This window comes from Amblyomma americanum, chromosome 4 (genome assembly GCF_052857255.1).
Source record: "Amblyomma americanum isolate KBUSLIRL-KWMA chromosome 4, ASM5285725v1, whole genome shotgun sequence".
NCBI lineage: Eukaryota > Metazoa > Arthropoda > Arachnida > Ixodida > Ixodidae > Amblyomma > Amblyomma americanum.
This window is the reverse complement of record NC_135500.1, coordinates 115,550,094-115,569,035: the sequence shown is the minus strand read 5'-3', so window position 1 is coordinate 115,569,035 and position 18,942 is coordinate 115,550,094. Positions and strand designations below refer to the sequence as shown.

The 18,942-nt window shown below is 48.7% G+C and overlaps 1 protein-coding gene and 1 pseudogene across 5 annotated transcripts in view; one reads left to right on the top strand and one right to left on the bottom strand.

Annotated features, from left to right (window-relative positions):
• The window catches only part of LOC144128263 (histone-lysine N-methyltransferase PRDM7-like), a 54,327-nt gene that overhangs the window by 8,742 nt on the left and 26,643 nt on the right, over positions 1 to 18,942 (bottom strand). Inside the window, exon 8 of one of the 5 annotated variants that reach the window (XM_077661531.1) lies at positions 191 to 354. The exons of the other annotated variants lie outside the window; for them this stretch is intronic. Within the exon in view, the coding sequence (XP_077517657.1) occupies positions 311 to 354 (44 nt within the window). The 3' untranslated portion in view covers positions 191 to 310. Of the gene's footprint in view, positions 1 to 190; positions 355 to 18,942 lie in introns of those variants that run through there. 5 annotated transcript variants of the gene reach the window in all.
• Positions 11,221 to 18,689, top strand: LOC144127686 (uncharacterized; annotated as a pseudogene).

Sequence of the window (18,942 nt, the reverse complement as noted above, 5' to 3'; positions counted from 1 at the left end):
TGCATCGCGTTCTTGTCTTTCGCAGTAAACGTTTATCTTTGTACATTACTTTAATTATTTTACCTGCTTTAAAAACTTTACGTTCCTTATTTCTCTATCTACAGTTTTACGGAGCGCAGCTATAATGAGAAATGAAACACACTCAATTAGCTTCACAGCTGCGTATGTAGTTTTATTGGGGTTGCCTGCACTTATAATTTTGCTCAGAAGACAAATGCATACGCTTGCGGCGTCCAGCTCAGTACAACGTAGCAAGCAGATGTCTTCGTTTGCAGGTTTGGGACTTCGTGTGATGTCGACGCAGCTGTTCTCAGTGCTCACAAGTAGCTCCACCACCAATTTCTTGCTCTTTTGCTACAGATAGAATGGAGAAATTGGTGCCCATTTTCATTATCGGTGTCTTTGCAACGTAAACTGTCATGATAAAGTCAGCTTTTACTAGAACTGGATATTTGATGCCTGGAGCTTGGTCTTCAATATGTGCAGCAAATAAGGCGTTCATTTCCTTAGATAATATGCCAGAATATATCTTGCTGGTTACATATTCCATCAAGTTTAGAATCTAATCAACTTCCTACACTTAGCGGAATACTTCGGCAAATTCTTCAAGCACAATTTTCAAAGCAGCAGACACAAGATGTGTTCGCTTCGAGTCGAGGACATCCCTTGAGGTGCATGGCTTAAAAAGATCAGGGGCATTCTAGAAACTTATTTGGATTGTGCCTGTGCGAAAGCAGCGCAGTTGTTGTCCTCTCTGTAAGCTCATCAGTGTGGGAGGCCTCTCGCATGATGTCGGCCTCAATAAAGTGAAGTTCGCAGACCTAGAGGGAAGTTCAATTTTGTTTAAATAGCAGCTGTAACTGCACAAGGAAGCTATCTCTTGAAGTGCTGGATTTCTTTGCTTATAACTGTAACAAGCTTCCTAGTTTACAGACACTTTTCTGTAATGCAGTGTTAAGTCTATCCTATTTTTCAGGACAGACTATTATTTGGAGACGTTCCAAACATCTTCCCAAGCATTTGCTCGTGGTATAGCCCTAATCCAGGCATTCTGTTCTTGATCTCGGGGAAACTTGAAAACGTGGTTTTTGGGCTCCGATTTCCAATTAATCTGGTAATTCGGCACGCAGCACTTGTTAGCATAACCTAGCAGGAGGGTAATCCACAATCCGCTCCTATTAAAGCAGTAGCACATCACCTCGACGGACACACAACCGCAAGCGCAGCACAGGGCACGTAGACCGCATGCACGATCACGGCCGGTCTCGAGGGGGTGCGCGCAATCTTTCTTACGGCCTTCGCATTCGCCGCGGATGCAACGCGTTTTTTTCTCCGGGAGCTGCGCCACCATCCGCCGATAGAGGCGCGACGACCCTACTGCTTGCTGGCTCCACGCCTGCAGTTCCAGCGGCGCGCTGTAGCGCGCTAGTTCATGGTGAGCTCAGCACCGAAAAAAAAACAAAAACAAAGTGTAGATGCTTAAGCTGAGTATCTTGAACGCAGTCCGCATGTGCACACATTCTTTATCACAAACTTGGCTTGATAAAAATATTTAAAATGAGGAATCCCTCTTCCATTCCCCAGAATATGTCGAGCATTTGTGGTTTTAAATCCAGAAGGAAATACTCTGATCACTTTCTCTCATATGTCTCATGGTCAGTGATTAAATGACGAGTTAATTCTATGAAGAAGAAATGAAAACACATAGAACGAAAGTTTTGCGCTCATCCCTTAGAAATGTACTATATGGCGGAGAATATTCTCGACTACGTGTGAGCCGTAAATACGATACCACCGTTGCTGGTGGCCTCAGACGATACTTATAGAGTGGAAAGTCAGACTCATGTACACTAACGTTGAACTGCCAAATAAATTGATTGCTGGGAGATCTATATCTATAGTACATAATTACGCCGATATCCCTTTTCGCACGTCGTGGACTTATTTTCACCCTCGTATACGTCACAACTTTCGTAAATGAGAGGCCGGTATGGATAGCTCAAAAAGAAACTGACTACTAATGTGTGTGCAAATGTCAAGAAGCACTGTTCTCTGCTCGAAGCCAATGGCACGCAGCTATTCTGCTTTTGTCAAACGAGAGGCCACCATATTTCTCTGGAGTTACTGTAGCCACGCGCAAGTCTATATGCTCAAAATTGTCGTAAGCAGATTAGGCGTCTAATGTTTCAAGTTCCTTGTCACCTTTAAATTTTGCAAGGCCGAGAGCGACCGTCCTTCTGACCTTCGAGCACTTGTTTTATCGCTGCAGCACTCTGTTTGAGACACGAGTTCGCCCAGTAAACAGTTTTCGAGTTGGACGCAAGCTTTCTTGTCGTCATTCTGGCCTGACTAACGTTACTAGAAAGTAACAGAATCAACCAGTACAAGCTGCGCATGTTGCCACAGATATTGATGCGTAGTGAGCATTGCAAATTCAAAAATAATGTACGTCCAATGAGTGACTTCAACTACCACAAAGAGCATGTTATCCACAAATATTCAACCTGCGGCGTGTCCTGAAGCTGCCTAAAATATTTGGTTCAAAATATCTTTGTAAAAGATCTCAGAATATGCAGTTTAATGTCCAATGCCCTCTATTCTCTTAAATTCAGGGACTTTTATTAACGTGTAAGCATTGCAAATCTTACTTATTATTTCCTTAAATTGTAATCTAAGCCAGCTAGTATGACGCGAATTGCAGTGAGGTTTATTAGTGGAGCTCGTTTATGTTGCGGAAAACTTCTTTTTGGGGTGCTACTTCATTTACTGAATGATGACAGGAAAGTTCTTGCTCTCGGGAGGTTTTTCGAAAGCGATCACGATGCTGCAGAAATTCAGGAGAATAGTGCAAAGCTGGTAGTGTTTGCCTCTCAGATAATTCCGTTCGCTGGTGAAGGCCGATTTTATTGAGACAGATTGCAGTTCCGAACTAATTTTGCTTTGCTGGCAGTTCGTGCTTACAGTTACTGTCAGCAATTGACTTAATTTTTGCGTTGTCATCGGGTGGGACGGGCGGTCGCGAGACCCCGCTGAGCTTAAAAATACCTTTTCAAGAGGACATCTTCGAGGTTGCGCGCGTGTAACGTGCTCTGATCCTGCGGCCAGGGTTGGGCTCCGACTGTACCCGTTGCTTTCGCAAATGACATGATGCATTTGCCTGGGGAGCACCATGAATTCTTAATGTCACTGTTCTGCAAAATTAAAGCAGCTGCGCTTGAAATTTCCAGAGCTATATTTAAGATGCAGAATCCTTTACTCTCTGAAACTTGCCATCCAAGTGTTTACACGTCGCATATCATTCTACAGACTCATTCAGACCTGCTGGAAGACGAACTACAGAGGCTGATAGACGTGCCTTTTAGCCAAATATAAGGGTATAACATGTTCACGCCTGTGCTCGAAGCATACATTCGACCAAACACACTCGGACTAAAGGAGTGAGTGCGCAAACGTTAATCCGTTGTTTCAAATTTCTCCCATGGCAAAGGGGCTGACTATCGGTCTTTGAGTAGAGCGTAAGAAGTAAAATATTGTTATGCGACGGCAAGCAGGTGAAGACAGGACTACTTGACAGGCGGCGATGGACTGATTTAACGGCGGTGGGCCTAGTGCGAGCGCTCTGTGCCGCGCCACTGCCCACTTTGTCATCTAGTCCGTGACAATATATAAAGGCTTGACGGTTACCACTGACGCGGGCCGAACTGGGAGCAAGCGCACGGTCTCCTTCCGCGTGAACGGCGGTTGCCGCGGCGGAGCGGTGGCGACCCCACCGAGATGCGGCCCGAGGCGGGCCATAAAGAAAAAAGCGATGCAAAGGCAAGGCCTTAAGGAGAAAAGCGCGGGCTCTCCTCGAGACCGGCCGTGGCACGGTCAACGTAATGAAAAAAGTTCGTTCGGACTCCGGAAGATGCCGCGACGTACCACGACTTTGCTTGCCCTGAGTCATGTGCCCTGAGGCAATCAAATGAGTGTCACGTGTTTGTGTTTGCAGAACCGATCGCATTGTCGTCGACATCGTCCCCAACTCCGACTTCTCTGAATAGGTGGAATTAACCATTGTATACCTTCCTGGCGCCATTTGCAACACGCGTGCATTGCTCGTAGCTTCGAAACATGCTGCACGGAACTGTCAAAGCTAGCACTCTTCTTTGCGCTGCCTGCATGCATCCGCGACAAAAAGGTAGTGCGTTATTTGTGGTGAGCGAAACATAGTAAATCCTTTCCCTGCAGGCTTACCACGACACATTTGTCATGATCTTGATTAAATGCACTGTTATTGCCGAGAACACGCAGTCGCTTTCTCCTGCCATAGACCACTCGGGCACAGAACAAGTGCGGAGTAACAGGCCTTCCCTTATTTTCTCGTCCAGTCTACTTCCCTACCTTTTACAGCGTTGCACCTAATGTATGAAATGGAGCACACGTAGACCTCTTTTGAGAGACGTAGCTTGGGGGGGAGAGAGAAACCATCAGAAGGCGTTAAAGGGGCTCTGAAACGCCTTCCGAGGAGAGCACATTAACTCACTTAATCACTGCACTGTGTTGCCATGAAGACCAGAACCAAATAATACTCTTCTACACGCAGCAGACGACCCACTATCACGCATCAAAGTTGGCGAGCACTTTCCGGTGACTTTTTCATGCTCACATCCTCTTCCGTCCCATGCATCTGCGTAGACATGGTGAGAGGCGGCCATTGGTTAAATTCTTGCAGACGTCAGGCAGCTACCGTGGCCGTGGCCAATAAGCCGCTTAGCTCCGGCGGGTCGAGAAGCTCCGCTCCCAGAGGGAGGGTCAGCGAAGGAGCGCCTACCTTCCAGCATGCAAAAAGTGACGAGAGGAGAGGGAAAGGCGCGAAGACGCTGAAATTCAAATTTTAACTACAGATAACTCAGCTTCTACAAAGCGCATTTAAAAAATTCTTGCTGGACACTATTCGTGAAACGGTGTGCTTCAATATCCCAAAATGCTGCAACTTTATTAGAGCCCCGTTCACAGCCCCTTTAAGTTCTTTAGAGGGTGTTGGTCTGGCTGCCCGCTGGCAGCCGAAAACAGCCCAGTTAGAGAAAAACGAACGCGTTCGGGGCAGCCACCGGAATTGCGCCGAGCAGCCCGAGAAAAAAAAGTGAAGCAAGAGAATGTTGCAGGCCGCGGCAATTGCTATCTAATATCTTAAAGGGGCTCTCAAAAACACCTTTCAAGGAGAGGACATAAACTTGCTCAATCACTGCAATGTGTTGTCATGAACACCTGAGCCAAACAATACACTTCTACCAGCAGCAGAGAACCCACAATCACGCGCGAAAGTTAGCGAGCCCTTCCCGGCGGCTTTTTCATGCTCGCACCCTCCACCGTCGCCCACATTCACGTATACATGTTGAGAGATGGCTATTGGTTAGATTCTTTCAGACGTCAGGCAGCCAGCAAGACCGCAGCCAACAAGCCGCTTAGCTCCGGCAGGTCAGGAAGCTCTCCTCCGAATGCGGGGCTGGCAGAGAAGCGCCGACCTTCCAATGTGCAAAAAGTGATGAGAGGAGAGGGAATGGCGCGAAGACGCTGAAATTCAAATTTTGACGACTGATTAGTCTCATTCTACAAAGCGCATTAAAAAATTCTTCCTGGACAACATTCGTGAAGCATCATGCTTTAACATCCCAGGAATACCGCAACTTTATTAGAGCCCCTTTAAGCACCAGAGCTGCAGCCGGCAGATGTGGAAGGGAAAGAAAGAGGAAAGCAAGAAGTATAGAGGAGAGTGATAGCAAGAAAGAACAGAGGAGAGCTTTTTACACTAAATACAAAATACAAACATTAGTTCGCGCCACTGGCGTGCCAGTGTCCAGGTTCTGTTCGCAAATAAATTACATGCAAGCGGCAACTGTGCACACTAAGTTGCAGAAAAAAATAAACTACATGCACAGCCGCGCGCACGTAGTGCCCCGTCTCGAACAAATCGCGCGCACGGCACACTGCAGGAGCGGTCGGGGTGGGGCGCCCGGCCGCGCGTACCATCCGAGGTAGCACCCACAGAGCGTTCATGTCACGCGTGCGCTACTTGGCGAAGAGCAAGCGGAATTCAAGCCCGCCTGCTCGATGAACGCACAGAGGATCACCATTGCTCTGTCACGGGTGCGCTCACTGCGTGCGGCCACAGGAGCGCCTCAAGACTGTACGGTATGATTCCCCGCAAGCATCTTGCGACGCGGAACTGCAGAAGCGGTGTAGCGAAGGAGCATGTGCTCGAATAGATGTTATAGCATAGCGCGACCCGCGATCTGTTACTGTGATCCGCGATACGCTACCGCTGGGCACCGCTGGGCACCGCTGGGTACACGCTGATTGGTCTCGACGCGGCTGGCGCGCACGTAGCTGATGGGCACGTGGTGCCATCTGGCGTCCCCAGGGCGATCTGCGCATGCGCAGTGGCGCCTCGTGGAAACAAATCACGGTAGCGGATCGCGCTATGCTATAACTCTCTATTGTCTCCGCTGCACCGCACGCGTCGCTCGACGAAAGTCCGTGGCACACCCACCTTTTCCCGGGCCGCATGCAGCCAACGCTGGATCCACGCTCAGGCGACCCGCAGGCGGCATGCTTACAGACAGAGGCGGAAAATTGAAGAGGCCCACTGTAACACACCATACCCCTCTCCACATTACCCCTCGAAAACCAGCGCCTTACAACCTCTCTTCGTCTTCCCTAAACCCAATATCCCTGTCCCTCATCTTTCCTTGAGAAGAGGGGTACATTTTCCTCTCTTCACTTTCCCCCTGCCAAACGAGGCTACACAGGGAAGGAAGGAGTTTTTTTTTTTCCGCACTGGCAGTGCTAAGGCTGATGCCTTATTAACTTGAAAACAAACTTTGTGCAATCATTCAAAACATTCCTGATGAATATGTGAAGTTATGGTGTGTTGTTTTTTGTTTTTCTGAGGTTGTGTAAGAGTACTTTTCTTTATGCCTGTTGAGATTGTGAACTTAGCGACCCATATCCTGCACGAGAGTGGCAAAATCCACTACACAACATGTGTCGAGAGTAGACTTAACTTTTATCATCATCATCATCATAAGCCAGACTACGACCCCTGCAGACTAGGCCCCCTGCCTCTCCCATGTCTCTCCAGTTAACCCCGTCCTCTGCCAGCTGCACCCACCGTATCCACCTCGTGCGCTGTAGTTTCAGTTGTACATGTGGCACCATCTGGGAGGCGCAGCGGGAAAAAGCGGCTGTTCCGATCAGACGCCGCCGCTGCAGCCGACTGTGTGCTCCTCTGACCTCGCCGTGACTCTTCACGAGAACAAGCTGGAAATGCCTCGTAAAACACCCGCCTCGTTTACTCTTTCGTTTATGGCCATCCTACACCTGAATTAGGGTACACTGCTTTTTATTTGGGCTGCGCATCTGTCATGTGTTTTTTCTGGGACTGCGCAGTCGCAGCATGACCTATCGCATGAATCAAGCGCAAGGAAAGCAAAAAGAACCACTGAGCTGTAAACCCAGATGGAGCTTTTAGAGTCAGACTGTTTTGCACACATGCCTGACTCGATGCCTCAGGGCAAGTCTTCAGACATGACCCGCGTTAATGAGCAACGCGACGTCTGTCCGGTCTACAGAAACGCTTTCCTTTGACCCGCTGACTGTTTCTATCACAGTTTCCTGCTGTTCTCAGCGTTTGCTTCTGGGCAGTTTATCCTGCCATAGACGCACGCCACTGGTAGCAAAGCTCATAACAAGAGTGCTTTCTTGCTTGCTTGCAAGGCGTTCGATCTGGATTCCTGCAAGAGCCAAGAGAAAACGCCCTTTGAAACAAGCAAGTCAATTTACTGTTGCCTCGATGGGTGCCATAATAGCTGCAGAAATGCCGCCGGGAAGCAGTTAAAGATTGTTTTATCATTTTTCCTGGAAATCATACGAGTGCAAAACGAAACAGCGCTGCCGAGAGCAGTACGGCGTGCAGGGTAAACAGGCCAGCGTGGAGAAGCGATAGAGAAAATTGTCAAGTTAGAGCTGTGTACACAAAAAGTAAACAAATCTGCGCCGCACGCACGAGTCTCAGGCACTGCTTGAGAGCAACATGCGCGAGCGACTACCATTAGCCTAATTTACAAAACATAAAAAAGCACTGTATATACAAAGCAGCATGTACGTAGCGCCCTGTCACTAATAATCCTGCATGCGCCACACTGCAAGCAGTCTGGGTTATCGACCCGGCCGCATAGTCCGAAGTAATTCATGCGCTGAGTGTTCACGTCACTGCGCGCAATACCTGGCGATGAGCAAGAGGGATTTCAAGCTCGATGTTTTGATCGAGTGCTCGAAACCAATAGACGGTGAAGAAACAAGCCGTAAATAATTAAACGCGCCTAATAACTGAGCCTGCACATATCTCGAAGGTGTCCGCGGACATTGCTGCACAGAAAGGTTCACTGCACGCATCATACACAGGCTTAGGGTCGCAGAATCTGCGACCGCGCACCAATGCATTGTTTTTAGAAACGCGTCAACATTTCCATTCGTCTGAAAGGTACATCATCACGCGCTGATGATGTTAATTAAGTTAGTCATGCATGCTGTTTTTCCGGAGACTGCGCTCAAGCGCGACCGCGCTGTCGTTTGAACCGAGCCAGCGAGAAAGCAAAAGAACGGTGGTGGTGACCGAACCTGCTGGTGGATGCCGACGACGGTTTCAGAGCGATGTTGTAGTTGCACATACGCCTGACCTGGCCTCTCGGGGCAGATCTTCAGATGCGACCCTTGTTACTAAGATAGTGTGTGGCCTGCCCGCCCCGCAAAATATATATATTTTTTTTTGCAACACCTTTCCAATGGCTGTTTGGCTATAAACTCCTGAAACGAAGAGCCACCAGCAGAAGTGCTCGCGACAAGAGACGCACCCAAGGTGCCGGCATACAAAAAGCGCGCCTGGCGGAGAGCAGGCTGTGACTCGCATTGCTTTGCTTTTAGTTTATTTTGAAACACAAACACTGTGTATGCGAATGTGCATGCGACGCAAACACAAAAGCAGCAGAAAAAAGCCCTGTTCTAACGCGCTGACGCTGTCGGGAAGCACGCATTTCACGGCTCATTCCGCTGCCTCACACGACAGCGGACAGTTGCGCATGAGGTGGCGCTACCATACCAGCGCACGAGGCGGATACCAGCGAACTTCTTAATCTCATCCGCACACCTAACCATCTGCTGCCCCCTTTTACTTTTGCTTTCTATTGGAGTCCACTCCGTCAGCCTTAAGAGGGCTCACCAGCTATGAGGCAACTCAGATTTGAACTTTTTCTGTCGATAGATGGCAGCACTTAAGTACCACAAAAGAGGGAACTTCTGTACCACAAAAGAGGGAACTTCTATTTCCTGTCCAGGTGTGTAAATTCTACTGCGACACCTCCATGACCGCGACACAAAAATATTAGCTCTTCTGCGAACAAAAAGTAGTGCTGAGAACTTTCTGTGAATGTCCTGCCAAAGCTGGGAGACAGAAGCACAAAAGAATAACCCCTCTCAATGGGTGGTGGTCAGAGAATGGACCTTTTTCCAGTAACCCACCACTGAGCAGCCACAAGGATAAGTTTTCAGGTTTGGGTCCCTCTAAGCTCCCTGGCATCTTTTCCGGGAAAATTCATTTACAATGGTAGGGTTGGGTATACAGATTGTAGTTAGAAGCAGTGTTGGTTTCGCCTAGCCAGAACAGATAAGTGTGAGTCATTTTTGACACACCTTGGGCACACCTCCCCTTCTGCACTTCGGCCGGCTATTCCGCATTCCTCCGTCGGTACACGCAACACAAGCCTGGTGACCGTGTACGAAAGTGGACACAGATTCGAAGACGCGGCCTCAGTGAAAAGCTTTTTGCACTGTCATTGTTTGCGCTGCCAGTGTTTGTTTTGTATTGTCTTTGCTGTTGTTGACCTTACTTTTCGTTTAAGCATCCGGCATGCTTCCTTGAGTGAAGTAAAGCCACGAAACTGTTGTACTTCTTGTTTGTAAGAGTTCAAAACCGTTGGCGCGCGGGAATATCACTTTGTTATGCGAGATGCAATCAGCGTTATCTGGAAAGATGGCAGCCAGGAGCAACTATTTCAACATTATTCTAGGTTGTTCTAGTTGTTTTTAGCGCCTTATCTTGAAGGTTCCTCTTCGATGACCACCGAGCACGTTTGTTGCTAGCGGCGTCGCCGAATTCTTCACTTTATTTATGGGCGATAGTCAATTCAGTAATTATCTTACTGATAAAATGCTTTGTTTCATGTCTCCTTCACGTCGTATGATTTCACAGCGGAACAAATCAAACTTGTGTAAAAGGGTGGGATGTGTGGTTTGCAAATGCACTGCACTGAGATCGTCTTGTTCTATTCGTGGTAACTTTGAACGCAAATTTCGTCATTGCACAAGCGACTTCCAACAGTTCTGGACAAAGTTGCTATATGTGGTTTATTTTTAGAAGTAATAAAAATTGCAATTTAATAGAAGAAAAGATGGGGGCTGACCACGCCAACCGGTTGTGCTCTTTCTGTACATTAAAACAGAAGCACACCTGAATTGTCATGACGTCACGGGTTTTAAAGCAAAAATTCTATACCTACTATGTTTCCGTGAAAGTCCCATTACGTGCCCTGCTTCTCTATGTTTTTATATATTTTATATATATGTATTTATATAGCGCCCCTTCCAAGCGTTTTTATGGTTGAAATATGAGACTGTCGGAAGCGTAGTGCAGGAGGTGCGACTAGGTGTGGCGCATACCGAGGCGTATCTAATTGGGAAAAGAAAGATGAATGGGCAACGCTCAATTGACGCATGCGAAACTGGTTAAGAAGCAAAACTGGATGATTTTGCCAGCCAGCCATGAACATTTGACATCACGCAGGGTTCGTAGCGGTCCTTGAAACCCCTGAAAACCCTGGAATTTAAAAATAGCATTTTCAAGGCCTTGAAAACCCTTAATTATTTTGAAGTCCTTAAATATACTTGAATTTCTCCAATAGGCTTTCGTTCAGCCGGTTTTTAGCGGATGCCTCTTGAATGCCTGGCAACTATGTACTACTCAAGCCAACCAAAGCATCCAATCCAATCAGTTTCTGTAGCCACAACGCAGTAGCGTCATTAGAGTTGGTTACAGTGGCGTGCAACGACCGCAGCTAAGCCTACCTTCATTGTGGGAAAGCATGGTGCGCGAATAATGGCTGTCGCGTCTTTTGTAGCTGCAATATGCCGGGAAGGTGCAATTTTCAGCAGTCGTGGTTAAACAGGGTGCTTATAGGGAGTGGATTTCTCCGGATACGTCAAACTCTCATCGGGCAAAGTGCAAGACATGTGGGAAAACCTTCGATGTATCATCAATTGGTGAGTCGGCCCTCAAAAGTCATATGAAGAGCGCAAAACACATTGCGAACATGAAAGCGACTACGGCACATAGTACGATGCGGAACTACTTGACAGCAGTTGCTTTTGAGCAACGCATCGAGCCGGCTCCATCGTCGTCGTCGGATGTGAGCAGCCTGTGCCAAGCGCACGAGTGTGTGACTGACGCGGAGATACTGTGGACCCTGAAAATGGTAACATCACACTATTCCTACAACACGTCATCACACACAGGGGAATTGTTCAAGAAAATGTTCCCGGATAGCGAAATCAATAAATCATTTTCCTGCGGTGAAAGAAAATCTGCATACGTAGTGTGCCATGGTCTGAGACCATTTTTTCTCTCGTGCCTACAACGTGAATTAGAGCAATCTGATGGCTACACCGTTCTGTTTGATGAGTCTTTGAACGACTGCCTGCAGAAAAAAAAAACAGATGGACATCCATTTGCGGTACTGGAGTACTATGCCCGAGCGTGTAACCACAAGATATTACACCTAGATATTAGACCTTGTGGGTGGCTACGTGTCTGCTTCTAGGTCTGTGTTTTTGCTTTTCGTTGTCTTCTCGCGTGTGGCGTGGGTCGGACAGTGCCCTCCGTGAGACCGAATGCTGACGACGCCCCTGCGGAGAAATTCCTGGCACGGTGGGCGCATTCTCAAGAGAGAAAACCCAACCGGAACCCTCAGGGGCAAGCTAGGCTTAGCTCAGCGCTGCCGAGCGAGGCCGCGCTACGCGTCTGCATGGATTCTGCGTTGTCGACGACAGCTACGCGGATGCCCGCTGTGTTGCCACCTGACGCAGCCTCCACGTCCACGGAATCGTCAGCGCCTCTGGGCCTCCAGCCTGCGCCGTCTTCTGATGCTACGACTTTGGCCTGTGACATGGACTGCTCTACCACCTCCGTGCCCGTGGCACTCCCTCAAGAAACTGTGCCCGTCGCGCCAGTTCAGTATTCCCACCAAGGGCCGTCACCAGCGTCTGAGCCGCCTCCACAGATGCCTCCCGTGAGTCAAGGCTCTCTTCCGCCTGCTGCGAACTCGTTCCGCGTTACCATCAAGCCTACATTGCGCTTTGACATGACTTCCATCCCTGCCCGGAATGTTCAAGCCACAATTGACCACGCTCTTGGTTCTTCGAACTACTGCGGGTTTGTCGTCCATCGCCCATCGAACACCATCACGGTAAACTTGTTATCCTTGATGGACGCCCAGAAACTTGGCGCAGTTACGCGGATCCCCCTGGATGACAGCAAGCATGTCCCGGTGCAAATATATTTTGCATCTGGTCCTGACACGCTCCGCTGCATGGTTTATCATGTCGACAACACGAGCCCTCCCGAAGAGGTGCGCGCAAATATTCGCTGCTCAACTCATGTTGTACTGCAAGCACGGCCTATGGGTCGCCGGGGCTCATACCTGCTCATCCTGCAAGTCCCGTTGACTCTCCCGAAGTACCTTACCTACTACGGTCCGATCGTCAAACCACAGCCCTTCCGACCTCGTCGTATTTTTTGTTATCACTGCCACAAAGAAGGACATATGCAAAATACCTGCCCTAATCCAACAGCTGTGGCCGACATGAATGAACAAACAGTTCATTGTGCCCTGTGCAAATCGCCGGACCATGACATTCGCTCCCCCACTTGTCCAAAGAAGAAGCAAGCTAAGAAGTTTCACAAGTCGCCTGCAAAAATGGATGTTCCTACAAGTAATCGCTTTGCAGCTCTCGCATGTGACGACAACGACTTCCCTGAACTTCCTTTATGTGAGCCCGCTGCTCACCATACGTCTCCTCACCAGCGTACATATGCACAAGCGGCTCACCTTTCCGGATCAAATGGTACGCCAAAACGTCCAGTGCATCCATCACATGTGGATACCACAGACGAAGACACAGCTTTAGACAATGCAATAGCGGAGGCTCGCCGCCAACTAGACGAACTCACCCAGCGCCGGGAACAGCGTCGTTCTCAATCCTCTCGAAGAATTCTGATAACTCGGGAGCAATCACCAGAGGAATCACCTAGGGTAAGCACTGGCCCACAATCAGGTGCCGACCACCTGTTAGCCGTGACTACCCCGACAGTGGATAAGATATTAGCGCTGATGAAGCAGGTGACATCCCTCATCGTGGAAGCTCTTCGGCCTCGTCATGGATAGCGCATCATCATCGGTGGTGGTGCAGTGGAACTGTCGAGGATTAGCTAATAAGGCCTCTGAAGTGAAGATCCGCCTTCGCGACGGAAAGCTGAGGGCATGGGCGTTTCTACTGCAAGAGCATAATGCACTCCCACGCCTTTCAGTTTTCTGCGTATACCATTCACCCTCTATCAGTCCAGGTAAATCTGCAATTTATATTCACAGTTCAGTTCCGCACACACCGCTCGACCTTTCACAGTGGTGCAACACACGTCAAGAGGTTGTCGCCCTTCTCGTAAAACCTGCACGCACACCCCTTATTCTAGTTTCTTTTTATAGTCGTCCTGGCTCCGCATGTCCCAATCTGGGATGGGTTCGTTTTCTACGTTCTGCCAACTTGGGTATCCCTATTCTAGTTGGTGGTGACTTCAACGGCGCACAAACTGTGTGGGGTTACCCATCGGATTCCTCAAGGGGTGCACACATCCAAGGGAGCTTTTCGGATCATTCCTTTCAACTTTTAAACAACCCGAATACTTCTACCCGCCCACGAGGTGGCCCGTATTCACCAGATTTGACTTGGTGGTTAGGCCCCGGTAACCCTCGTTGGGCTGTTGATTCTGATACTTGGGGTAGCGATCACAGCCCTATTTTTATCTCCCTCATGCCTACGCGTCTGCGGAAAATACGCCGCACTGTACGGATAACATCATGGGACTCTGTACGCGCAGACAATCATTTATCTACATTCAACCCCTCTTCAGCATTGTCTACTGTCTCTGCTGTTCTCGCTACTCACACTATTACCACTACTGTAAATGAAGACGACCCAAACCCGGACATACATCTCTTGAATCTGTGGGCTCTTCGTCGCCAGGCGGATCTTTACGCTACTCGTCACCTTGATGACCCTTCGGCGCTTCCTACTCTTACCGCGCTACCGCACGGGCGCGGCGCTATGCAAAGCGGCTCGGCAGGCAACGCTGGGCTGCATGGTGTGCCCGCCTGTCCTCTACGCAGGGCAATCAACATCTTTGGAGAGTGTTTCACGCCATGGAGCGCCCTTCTCAGGTTGCAGATTACACAGAGAGCATTCGCCTCGCGCTAAATGTGGATGAGGACACATTTGCACAACAGGCGGCCCGTCAATTTTTTCCAAACCATGACTGCACCGCTACGTCTCCACCTGACTTATCGGTAACAGAGCCCCCCAATGGGATTACTTCTGACCTCACCATGGCAGAGCTGCTGGCCTCCATTGAACGTTTAAAACTACTACTACTCCCGGGCACGACGGCATACCTAACTCCTTATTCCGTAACTTGGAAGGGAGGGCTTTGCAAACCCTACTTGATACTTTTAACGAAGTGTGGCTTTCTGGCGTCATGCCGGGAGACTGGAAGCATTCTATTGTGGTTCCAATACCCAAGTCAGGTCAGCCTCCAGTATCTCTCTTGGCCCTTCGTCCAATTTCCCTTATGCCTACCATCTGCAAGCTTTATGAAAACGTTCTAGCCGCACGCTTGTCGTGGTGGCTGGAATCCCATGATTGCTACCCAGATTCCCAAATTGGTTTCCGCCCATAAATTGGAACGGAGGACGGCCTTGCTACTTTGGCTGCTGACGTGCTTGACCACTCTCCACAGAGTCACCTTGTACGAACCGTAATCGCTACAGACATAACAAAGGCATATGATAACATCCTTCACTCTGCCATTCTTGCCTCCCTTCAAGCTCTTGGTCTCCCTCACCGTTTCCTCCTCTCCATACACGCCTTTTTAGCAAATCGAACCTTCAGCATGCGTGTCCACGGAAAGCCTTCTGGTAATTTCGCTTCCAATAAAGGAGTGCCACAGGGCTCCGTTCTCACCCCCACATTATTTAATGTGGCTTTAATTCCTCTTGTTCGAGCCCGAGAGACCATCCCTTCTATCCGCGTGCTTGCGTATGCCGATGATATCACCTTGTAGTGCTGTCATCCAGATGAGTCTATTCATCAGTCGGTCCTTCAACACGCGCTGGATGTATTGACATCTCGCCTCCCACCTCTGGGTCTAACACTCTCTCCTACTAAATCTTGTTTCATTCGAATTGGAAATAAAGCCGCCTTACGGAAAGCTCCCCCTTTAAATTTTACGGTACATAACTCACTGATTCCTCAGGTAGAAACTGTTCGTATTCTTGGTCTTCTCCTCCATACATCTGGGAGTGGCACCCCGTGGCTGGCAGCCACCCGTAAATCGGCTCACCCTACTCTAGGTCTGATTCGTCGCATAGCTATGCGCTCTGGTGGCGCACGTGCTCATACGGCCCGCCAGCTTGTGCGCTCTATCCTTCAGCCACGGATAGTATATCAGGCACAATTTCAACGTCTCACCCGCAGACAGTGGGACTCCCTTGAAGCTATCAATCGTGAGGCTATGCGCGTCATAACATATCTGCCTCGTTTAACACCCATACCAGTGCTACAGGAGTTCGCCCAACTTAATACACTCAGTGAAATCATCAACCAACGGGTGGCAAATAGAGCTCGAAAACAGTCTCTCAAACTGCATCGTTTAAAGTCACTTCCACCGTGGTCCTATTGCCAGCTCACTGACAATCGCCCCACTGTTTCCCCGTCGGTATCAGCAGCGTATCTGCCTGAAGGGTGCACATTATACACGGATGCATCACATTCTGCAGAGAGGGGTGTTACTGCTGTGTATAGTCCATCTCATCCGCATCTTAACTCTCGCGCGGCGTATACTGCGGATACATGCACTCCCCTGTCACTGGAACTTCAAGCCATTTATAATGCCATTGCTTCCCTTCCGCTCGTTGCAATATTCAATACAGTTCATATTTACACCGACTCCCGCGCCGCCCTTAAACAGCTTAAGGCTGTTCGACAAACGTTCCAGATTTCACAATCTATTCATGTGCACTGCGCAAAGTATCCATGTCCTGTGCGCATACACTTGATTCGCGGCCATGCCCAGGATCCACATAACATTCAAGCGGATGCTATGACTCATCTTCATACATTAGACGATCCGCCACATTCCCCTCTTCCCCCAGATCCGTTCCTGTCCCATGTTTCCGATTCCGAAGTTCTGCGCCATCGAACACGCGCTCTCATTCCTCCGTGTTCGCACCCTCTCCCCCGTAGTCTTACTCGGCAGGAGGAGGTATCTGTGCGCCGGATTGGGGCAGGGGCGGCTCTGACACCATCTGTCCGTCATCGGTGGCGTGCCAAAGATCTGCCAGTACCTGACAAGTGCCCTCACTGTAGCGCTGCACCAGACATTTGTGATGCGCGGCACTTGTGGACGTGCCCAGCGACGGCTGCTATCAGAAAACGGCTCCTCAGGGAGGTGGGCCTGCGGTGGAACCGCGAAAGTGACTACGTGAAGTGGACTATGGACAACCGTTTCATTAACAACCTCTGCGACTACCTCAGCGCAACGGTTCTTCACTCCTTCTTTTAACTTTCAATCCCGTGCATTCCTTCCCCCCTTTCCTTTTTCAACTTATGCCTCATGGCACACTTCTCGAATAAAAAAAAAAGATATTATACGCGGGTGTTCATGGGACATTCGACTGCCGAAGACCTTCAGCAGAAGGTTCTGGCTGCCTTGGCAGATTTGCCGCTGGCAAAGAGAGAGAGAGGGAGAGAGGGTTTATTGATAGGAAAAGGCAGAGAGGTTGGCCTGAAAAATAAATATCTGGCCTACTACTCTGCTCTGGGGGACGGGAAGAGGAGATAAAATAAGGTCACGATGGGGGACGATGATGATGGGAGGAGGCAGATGAAAAAAAAAAATGTCCAGCTGTCTATGGATGGCCCCAATGTGAACCTAAAGTGTTTTAGGGAAATGCAGGAATACTTGCAGCAGAACCATCAAGTTCAGTGTTTGGACCTGGGCACTTGCGGACTGCATACAATATACAACGCTTACAGGGCGGGTGCTGTTGCCATCAAGTGGGGCATAGAGAATCTTTTTTCAAGCCTCAGTGCCATTTTTCATGATGCGCCAGCGCGAAGGGAAGACTTCACTACTGTTACAGGCCAAATGTCATTTCCTCTCAACTTTGTTGCTCATCGTTGGGTAGAATATATTGTTGTGATCGAACGTGCCATTGCGCTGTGGGGTGATGTGAAAAGGTACGTGGAATGTGCAAAAAAGAGGTGAACTTACCAAAGTGTGCGTCATTCACACAGCTGTGCGAATTTTGCCAGGACCCTGCTGTTGGCCAAACTGAACTTTGCTCTCGGCATCGCGATGATTCTTAAACCATTTCTCACGGAATACCAAATGGACAAACCACTGATGTTCTTTTTAAAAAGAGATGTGGAGCGTCTCGTGAGGAAACTTCTTGCAAGATTCATGAAGTGCTCAGTGCTGTCAGCTTCCACAGGAATTGTCAGCTTGCTCAAAATGGATTTCGTAAACCCAAATAACCATGTATCTTCAGAGAATGTTGACATTGGGCATGCAGCTGAAGAAATGGTCAAAGCTGCAAAGGTGAGCGCCAAGGACGTATTTGCCTTCAGGATGGAATGCAAACAGTTCCTTATCAGTACTACCAAGATAATTCTGCAAAAGAGCCCGCTGACATACCATCTAGTTAGGAGCCTGTCTTTGCTAGACCCTCGCCAAATGACCTCAAAGCCAGATGAGTGCCTCGTCTTGAGCCGCGGGCAGGCAACTGTTGAAAGAGGATTCAGTGTGAACCGCCAGGTCTCTGTCCAAAGCCTGAAGGAGATCTCGTATGTGTCGCAGCGAATCGTTTACGATGCAGTAAGCAAGGCTGGTGGGATCCTGAACACTGTAATAACGAAGCAGTTGAGTAGATCTGTCTTGGCCGCACACAACCGCTATTGATCCTACTTGGAGAGTAAAAAAAAAAAGAAGCGATAGAGCAGTCAAAGGCATCAAACAGAGAGGCCACATTGAAGAAGAAATACACGGCATGAAGATGAAGAGGAGGAGGCTGGAGGCAACAATTGCCGATTTAACAGCTTGTGCTGACAACTACGCTGAGCGGGCAGAATCTACAAGAGACATCACCTTCATTGTGAAGTCCAACAGTTTGAGAAAAACTGCAAAAGAAAAGACTCTGGAGCTTGTAGAAATTGATGACAAGTTGAACGGAAATCTTTAGGAACTTAAACACGAGTCCACTGTTTGAGAATGGGCCTCTTTTTGTGGGTGCGTGTAATTCGTATGAGAAAAGAAACTAGTTAGCTATTGATTGTGGAAAATGCGCCTACTTTTGCTTGTGTGCAGTAAAAGATGTGCTTCCTTGCTGTAAAGCATCGTCGTGGTCTTTTTCTATGATCTCAAAAAGCCTTGTTGTAAGTCCTTGAAAATTCTTTGTTAGAGCCTTGAAAGTCCTTAAAAACCCTTGAATTTTTTCCTTCACGGTGGCTACGAACCCTGTC